The sequence below is a fragment of the Notothenia coriiceps genome, unplaced genomic scaffold, assembly GCF_000735185.1.
Source record: "Notothenia coriiceps isolate Sejong01 unplaced genomic scaffold, NC01 NC01_scaffold00037246, whole genome shotgun sequence".
Lineage (NCBI taxonomy): Eukaryota > Metazoa > Chordata > Actinopteri > Perciformes > Nototheniidae > Notothenia > Notothenia coriiceps.
Genome location: NW_011369947.1, coordinates 20,869,321 through 20,878,773, shown reverse-complemented (window position 1 = coordinate 20,878,773; position 9,453 = coordinate 20,869,321). Strand labels below are relative to the sequence as shown.

Here is a 9,453-nt window from a genome sequence, read left to right as displayed (position 1 = left end):
ATGTGACGTGGATCATAAATATATCAACAATTAAACAACATCTTGCATTTCTTTTCACAAAATACGTCTCCTTGCAGTATAAATAGTAATTCGGCTGACTTTTATATTTGATCCAATTGGTAGATAACGGTGCACAGCTGATAGAAAAGGACTTGTAGTTTTTAAAGATATTACTGATTTTCTTTGAATATAAGAATGTAAATACTGAGTTGAGAGAATAGTCAGGGGATTTGGGTGATGCGAGACACATCTATGGAATCACAATTTCAATAGCTTACCATTAAATGATGGATATACCTTTCTGTCTGTGATGTTTTACAAATCAGATATTAATGTGTAGAAGTAAAACATGAGAAATAGTATAGCAATATCCTGTAAAATTATGTAAAAACATGAATAAAACTACACATCTTCAGATGTTATACATACATANTTATTTTTGTTGAATAATGTTATTTGATGAAAAAAATATTAAGAGTACATACTTTCATAGGGGGAAAGTAGAAGGTCAATGATAGAAATATAGAATATAAAAAATCAGAAAGATACTGTCAGTGATCTCTACAATAAAACAGTTTAGTACTGGATGTACAAAGATATTAATATGAGGATGTGCAAAACAGACAAACTAATTAACCTTTATTAACACATTAAATAATACTTTAGGTTAAGGTCTTCTTTCAAATAAGAAAAAAGCTTTGGGGGTATCTACAGATAAATATTAAGCCTGACAAAGTACTTCACGTCTAATATATTGCTTCCCTGCGATGTTAACTATGTTGAAGCACTTATTTTAACTGATATTATACACATTAATTGTACTCTTATGTATGTAGATAGTATAAGAAATGTGCAGAATATGACAGTTTAATGGTGGAGGTATATATACACACATATTGATAGATGTCTTGTAATGCACTGTTGAGGAACCTGTGACCCAAGTTCTTCATTCATTGCATAACTTCAACGTAGTTGTGTATATGATATGTCAATAAAGATAAACCTTTGAAAATATTGAAAGGGATGTGCAAAATAGCCATAATATACAGTCTTTAATGAACTATTAGTAGAGAATAACGAGTAATGAATATACTTTATAGAGATCTGCAGATCTAGTCTTCTCAAGCACCAACTATCAAATATCTCTCCTGATTGTTGGCACTTGACAATCACCTTCCCTGAATTTTAATCAGGTGTAACTAAAGTCTGATTTAAGGGTTGTTTATATTGCACATCATTAATCAGAATCTGCAAAGTTATAAATGTAGTGGAGTAAGAATATCAGGTTAACCTCTGAATTGCAGTGGAGTAGAATTAAAAAGTAACAATGAGCTGTCATGTGGGTATATATTAATGCTGCCCATTATGGACACAAGCGATTTTCACCCATTTATTAATTATATGTTTTAAATTTGATAACACCAATGTGTTTAATACTGGCAACTTCTAATTGTGGGAAAAACGAAAATGTTCCGAGTAGAGACGTCCCATAGAACATTTTGCGAAGCACAAAAGCCAGCATGTGTAGTTATTCATCTCGTTGGAGTCCAGTTTTGGATAGTCCGCCATGGTTTCGTTCCATTTCAAACAGCTGTTTGACGCTCGGCATAACCTTGGCGCACTGCCACTCCCACATCCAATCCCAGAGCTTGAAGATTAATCACGGGGACTGTAGTCCCAAACGATAGCTGAGGATTATGGGTAGTGTGTAGTGTCTTCGGCCATCCTAAACTCCGAAATGTTTTTCACATTTCATATCGCATTAACACCATATCCCAACATGCATAGCGGCTAAAAAATCCAATCAGCGAGCTTAAACCATAACTGAGGACCTTGGTTAATCAGTTCAGTGGCTGTGTATCGCAATGATGCTCGAAATGTCCCATATAGGCCTACGTCTGTTTCCTGTTAATTTATTTTGAAATTCACTTCCTGACGGAAGCCAAAAAAGCCCGAGATTATAGAATTAAACAAATAAATAAAAACAAGGATAATTGTGTGTTGTTGTTGAGTAAATAACAGTGTGTTATTTAGAAAATAATAACAAATTAGAAGGAAAAAAATATTTTAAAAATACAGATTTCAGTTTTCTGAGGTTCTGAGCCCCAATTATTTTCCTCACGGACGGCAAAAAAAGTCAGACATTATACGGATTAAAATAAAAACAATAATCGTGGCTTGATATTGAGTAAGAACATGTTTTTATGAACCACACAGCTTCCGGTCTTCCAACACCCGACCGGACAAAAAGACGTGGTGCAGGCACGAAACATACTACCTATAGAAATACATTGCTTTTAAAATCGTTCTGTGTGACATGTAAAAAATGGGAAAATCGTGTTGGTGAACACGAATCAATAGATTAAATGTCGTGACTATAACACGAAATGCCGTGAGACTGGGTTGGGTGTGTAGTGTGTGGTGTGCGTGTGCGTGTTCTCACCACTATGAGTCTGAAGTTGTCTGTGTTGGGGTTGCTGTTGTCCGTGCTCTGGATCTCTAGTTGGTGGCGTCTCATTCCACTGACCTTCACTTCATGCACCAGCCTGGAGACACACAGTAACCACGGTAAGATGAAAGGACAATCATCTCAACTAAATCAATAACTCTGCTCCTCGCCACCATCTGACAATGCCTGTGTTAGAACTGACTATAAATCGTCTCATTGATAAATCGATCAAGAGAAAAATCATTGCGAACTACTTTGATAATCGATTATGGTTTAAGTACATTTTTCATGCAAAGCTGGCCTAAAATTAAAATTTCAGTCCCTCAAATATCATTACCTGATTATTTATGCTTTGTATAATGTTTAAGAAGAATATCTTTGAGTTTTGGACACTTAGACCTTCAGAAACCAGGATGGATGTTTTTTATAATTTCTGACATTTTGTAGATCAAATAAGTAATTGATCAATCTTGAAAATACATGGGAGATTAATCGATGAGGAAAATAACCTTTAGTTGCAAATCCTTATCCATGTTTTTATGTATTTATGGAAATGTTAAGCAAAAAGACTTATCTAAATTGCATTTGGGTTACAACTATGTGTCAGTTTAATTCTTACAATTACAACTGACAGGCAGCACAATATCCTAAATAAGTTATAGCATGTTCCTCTATGACTGTTTTCCAACTCGTCAAAAACGATTTGCATCATGATTAGCGGCTCGGCAATGCCGCAAAGAAAACTCCCTCAGCACATCCAGAACTGATTATCATTCAAGTTTGACTGTGTTTGGTTGGTTTCTTTCTCTCTAATGTATTACAGCTGTGGATAGGATACAAGAAACAGCTCAATGTTCAACATTGATTGAGAACAGTGCGATGCGATACCTGCAATACGAGTTCTCAGGTAACATGCCAAGGTGTCTTTTCTGCAGCAGAAGTGAAGTGTTCAGTCCTTTTCTTGGTGCTTTCTATAAAGAAGATAATACATGATCAATAATCAAACCCACACATTAAGGGAAACAATTGTAACTGAAGCTTCAAGCACACGAAAAACCACCTCATAAACGCTAAAAGCTTCAGAAGAATTGCCATAATTTCCTCTCCGCGGACTTACTTTCCTGGGCTTTTCATCCTCCGCCAGCATCTTGTTTCTTTCTTTCTCTCTTTCTTTTTCCTTTAGCTGCTCTCTGGTCAGCGGGTTACAGTTGTTGTGTCCGGGCAACAGGCGGAAGTAGCGATTTTTCTCAGAGTCAAAGTAGAACCCAGGAAGCTCTGGAAAAAGAACCGGGTGATGAAATTAGGCATGGATACCTTTTGTTCTTGTAATTCAAGTTACAGCCATCCATGATTATGTTGTTAACAGAATAATTATCTTTTCATAAGAGACAGACTTTTTTTATCATCTATATTTTAACAGTGCAGCACAGTACATAGAACAGAAGTTGCAAAAAACAAGATACAAGACAAGGCATACAAATACTGCAATACTTAAAATACATGTATTATAGATAACATACAGATTGTTTAGGTTAGGTGTCATGTGTATGTATCCCTGGGATATTTCTGTAGTAAGGTGCAAGTAGTCCAAATAAAGGATATAAAGGATTGTGTGTTTTCTGATAAATTCTTTATAAAATGACAGCTTACTGCCAATAACAAATACAATTCTGTGTCGTTGCTTTTCAATTTTGGAAGATGTTGGTCAGTTGTTCTCACCTGGTGCAGCACTGCTGGTCTTAGAGGAGGAAGAAGAAGAAGATGGGGAGGAAGACGAGGAATAGGAAGAGGCGGACTGGTGGTTTTCATTTCTCCTCTGAGGTGGTCTAATTGACGGCCCTTCCTCATTATATCCAGACCTGTGAACGCAACACACCGTGTCTCTTACTGACGTCACAACCCCTGCCCTATTGAACACATATCACATTTTTACCAGAACAAAGCTTCAATATTTACTATCACTTACGACTGTTCGTCCTGAGTTAATCTTTGCCGGTTTCCCCTGTACCATCCATGGCGTTGTCCACCACCTCGTCGCTTATACGGTCGCTGTCCTTCTTTCCAGTTCCACTTCTTCATTCCTGCTGTTTAGGTCTAACAGTAAGGCTCCTCGCCGCCACACGCTGTCTTTCAATAACTTCAGTGTGTACGAGTGTGTAAGGCTAGTTGATGTAGCATGTTTACTTGTTAGCCAAGTTAGCAAGTGGCAATCTTTAGCATTTTAAGGTAACATCACTGAACTACACATCTTTTGTGACACTTTTAAAGCAATGCTGTACAGTAAACGTAAAGACGGGTTTGATATGTTATTGAAGACACTTTCCTTTGAGTGAAAACAGTCTTTATTTTCTTAATAAACGGAGTTTAGGTTACAGTTTTAAGACCACATGAGCTAACAGGCTAATTGCTGTATATTTAGTTCCGGCCATGTTGTCCCGCCTCCAAATGCCATTCATTGGCTGATTGCTAACAAAAGCGCCTGACGTTGCAATTACACATTGGTTGTTTTCTTTGTAAACGTTTCAGCCACGCATCAGAATAATAATGTAAAGGGATTTGTCTTATTTCATGCCGTCATTTGATTGATGGCAGTCAACATATTTTAAAATACTAAGGCAACGTATGTAATCACCAGACTAGGTGCATTTCCTTTTATCCTCAGACATTTCGAATGAATAAAAAATAGATTACTGGTGGATTACTTTTCACACAGCTATCAAAACCCCTAACTCACAACTAAAGAGGAGATTATGACATAGCTCAATAGTGTTTGATCCTTATTTCCAATTGTGATATGTTCACTAAAAATAAACACAAATGCCTTTATTTTCATAATATGATTACTAAAGACTGGGACATGGATGTTGACAGATATCTCTGAGGCCACGCCTAACGTCTTGATGCCGGACTTGTATTGGTAGGGAGCACACAGTGCCCAGGACCGCATTGGCTGTTGTGTTTTTTTCACAAGGGTCCCAAACTACACCGAGATTTGGAATATTACGTTACAGTCCTGCAGGAAAAATGGCGACTGCCATTCATAATCCTCTAAAATCGTAAGTACATTCAGGGTTTTCTAAATACAACCATCGTACAGTTGGATTACATGTAATGATTGATCTATACAGGGTTAAGCGCGCGTTTGAATAGAAGCCTCAAAATGAACACTTTCGCCACCGACTCGGACAGTCTCCGTGTGTTATCTGCAGGTACCGTTGCCTTCTTGCTGTGTTGTGTAATATAAAAGCATGCACTCGTGCACAAAATGCAGAGAAAACATCTCCAACCCGCGCGTAAATGTCCGCACTATATCTGTCTCTTGTTTTAGTAGGACAGAAAGTTGCCATCGTGCACACTCAGCTTATCGAACACGGTTGACAGAAGTTTGCATGGAAGGCTTCTTTGTCAGTGGTAGATGGGAGAATTTGCATGGATAATTTAAGGCAACTAAATGTCACAAAGCGGACATTGTAGGGCGACTCTGGCTAGCCTCGCGGCTCGGGCTTTTGCTGCGGATGCTACATGCATGTAAACAATGGGATCGCGGATTATAATATGTTATTATACAGTATTGACCTCCTTTCATGCTTGGAGAAGAAGGCTGGGATGTATTACAGATTTAGGGGGCGTGCATTTTCCCTGAAGTTCCATTATTAAACTGCCAATGTCTGATCTTTGGAATCTGCTAGTTAATGTTCTGATTTGTGGAATTAAGCAGCAATTGTTATGCTTTTTTTTTTAGAATATATGCAATAAATTGAAAAATTGGGATTTTTGTTTTACCTTATTTCACAGTAAATTATCAATATAATATGAGGTAGTCATTTCTGAACCATAATAAGGATGACCCCTTTATATCTGACCTGCTTTAAGTGCACTTATAACTTTCAGCCTAGTCTTTATCACTGAATGCATGTCTGTCTTCCTGCAGTGCTGGCTGACAGCAGATGTTCACCACTGGTCACTGGAATGTGCAGACAGTTAGACAGTTATCCCATAATCTGTTGTGCAAGAGCCAATGTCATTTTTTCCTGAGGGTGGAGATAAGTGTGGCAAATATCACATCTCTGCTTTCACTTCAGGCCATTTTGTAATGGTGAAATATTTTTAACCATCAGTCTTTTTTTCTCCCTAACCATAAATGTGCCAAATAACATTTTCAGTATTCATATTCAGTGGAAGAGGAAAGGAGCATGGAATGTTTGTCAAGTACAGATATGCTCTTGTTTTGAAGATCTCTTTGTTGACAACCATTCATTACAGAAAGGATCCTACTGTACCAGCATTTGGGGATAACATGCTTTAATCTGCTGTGTTCTACTGAAACAGATTAGAGTTGTGTATGAAGGTATATGGGTGTTGTGTGTGTCTGCAGTTGTGCATGCAGAACAGCAGATTAGGAGCGTCCCAGAATTCTCCTGGGTCCATCTGTTGAGAGAGGTACATGTAAAGACAGACAGACGGATGGAGGAAGGGAAACCCCATCTGCCCTTCGTATATCAGTACCTTCTTAGACAAACCCCACCCCTCCAAAAACTGCTTAAGGGCAAACAATGTTTAGCTTTGAGGCAACATTTAAGACTATACCATAGAAGAAGAAGAAAGTGCCAAGCAGGAGTGGAAAAGCTAATATCAAGTAACATGTGAGTTGTGACCCTGGAAAATATAGTTGTGGTGTAGTTTTCAGGCAGTTGCTTGAGCCCATGTCTGTCAGAAACAATGGGCCCACCTTCTCAACATTCCCCAGGAAGTGAATGGCAAATCATTTGCAGTCAATAAGGACGTGATAATGTCCTTGCCTGCTATGAAAGATGAATAAGAACCATCATGAGCTTGCAGTCAATACGTCTGGCATGTTAAGCATTGCATATTAGCTTGATTTATTCAAACATGTATTTTATAATGACCTCTCCCTGGCTGGGTGGCCGTGTTGGATGGGACGCCATGAAGAGATGACATGAAATATTGAAAGGGGTGATATAATTCATAGGGAAAAAAAGTGTCTTTATGGATGTCTTGTGTCCTCTTACCCTCTTTTTATAACATTGGTTGGGATTAATGTTGAGCTCAGGTGGACGGTTGCTTTGGCTGGGGAAATATAAAGGAGGTGGTGTGTGGGCGTGGGGGGGGAGGTCAGCGTGTAAGGTTGTGTTTTTATTATGTGTGTTTGTTGCATGCGTTGGCGCTTGTATAGCAGGCCACCCCTCCCCCCAATTTGCGTGAGAGGGACTGTGAGTGAGTGATGGAAGATTTGAGGTGGGGGGGTGGCGGCGGGGTCGTCTGTCTGGCTGCATTTACTGCATACATTTATACTACACCCTCAGCGAACTCTGGCCTTTGTCTATGCAAGCCCGGGAATGGGAATGTCCGGGAATGATTTCCAGGCATAGGGAATTAAATCTAGAAACCCTTTCTTTTTTTTTTTATACAAAGCTCCATGCAGTGATTGATTTTTTTTTTCTACCCTGAATATGGTTCAGGCACATGTTCCCTCTCTTTATGGATTTTTTTGGTATGGGTGTTTTCTAGGAGGGGAAATTAGATATAAATGTATCTTTTTCTCCACATAGGAAATCTGAATCAGGGTTTCCCCTTTGCAACACTCTTTTCCGCTCTGCTACCCCCCCCCCCCCCCCCCGCGCCGCGGGCGCGCCCTCTGCACACTGCACCTTTCCCTTTCATTCCCCTTTGTATGTCTGTTTGTGCACGGGCAAGTGTGTGTGTGTATATGTGTTTGTGTGTGTGGGAGTGCGCCCGTGCGTACACACATCCGCGTGTTAGAGAGAAAATGAGTGTGACAGGGTTTGAAAGGGAACACGTGTGCCCGGGGACATATATGACCCCTCCTCTTCCCTCCACTTCAGCCTCCTTGGCTCCTCCTCATCCTCGCCCCCTCCTCACTGCTTTGCCCCGCTGCTCGGCCTACAAAGTGCCACAAAGACGCCTGTCAGTGCCCACATGCTTTTACCCTGCCCTTTGGGGCCTCTTACCTATCCAAAAGTGGATTTCCTTTCTGCCTACTATATTGTAGCCTATCTTATCTTTGATAAACCCCCACCATTCCCTGACATTAGGAGCTGTGTTTAAAGTCTTCCTCTAAGACACTGTTATGTGTGGTATGAGAAAGATCTGTCTGATGTTTGTGTCCGACTCAGTGTGAGCTGAATGAGGTCATGCAAAATATATTTATAGCTTATGATGAGAAATGTTGTACATGTCAAGTCATATAGGTCAGCTCATCAGTGGGATGTTTTGTTCTGTATATATCAATGGCTCTATGTCAAAGGCACCGTATATTTTGTACATTATCACATGCATTAAAGTGCAAAAACACAATTTAATAAAAAAATGCAATATGTGTATACTACTACTCCAAGAATGGCTTCTACATTAGTATGAGTTAATATTAATCGAAAGTTTTCTCCGCAAATTACATAGAAATCTTAAATAAATCCCCACTTTTCTTGTGCTTTTTTGGTTTCAAAGGTTGGAATAGGCCAGAGCTACATACCAGGCCTCTTTTTGAAGTCCACCAGAGTTTGTGAAGTATTAGTAGACATTAGAAGACAGTAAAGTATATTAAACTGAATGGTATAAAAAATGCAATGACATTTTAATTTGGGTTTATGTATGTCAGAGAGAGAGGCTTAAACGTTTTTTTTCTCAATTAATTAAAGAACTAGTGTTATGATGTCTATTTAACGGTACCTACATTGAACAAGTCTTAATTACTTCTCTCATGTAATCAATATAATAGTTTTAACCCAAGTTATAAATCATAGCAACTCCTCTAAATGTCAAAGTAACTTCTTATAATTACAAAGACAGAGTAATAACTCAAACCTACCTTACTACACACACTAGCAACAATGCCAACACACACACACACACACACACACACACACACACACACACACACACACACACACACACACACACACACACACACACACACACACACACACACACACACACTCTCTCTCTCTCTCTCTCTCTCTCTCTCT

The 9,453-nt window shown here is 39.0% G+C and overlaps 1 protein-coding gene across 2 annotated transcripts in view; it reads left to right on the top strand.

Moving 5' to 3' along the window:
* Positions 1 to 5,360: 5,360 nt before the first annotated feature.
* dpf3 (double PHD fingers 3) overlaps positions 5,361 to 9,453 on the top strand; it is a 23,393-nt gene continuing 19,300 nt past the window's right edge. For both annotated transcript variants that reach the window (XM_010795200.1, XM_010795199.1), the window contains exon 1: positions 5,361 to 5,505. In XM_010795200.1, the coding sequence (XP_010793502.1) occupies positions 5,474 to 5,505 (32 nt within the window). In that variant the 5' untranslated portion in view covers positions 5,361 to 5,473. The remainder of the gene's footprint in view (positions 5,506 to 9,453) is intronic.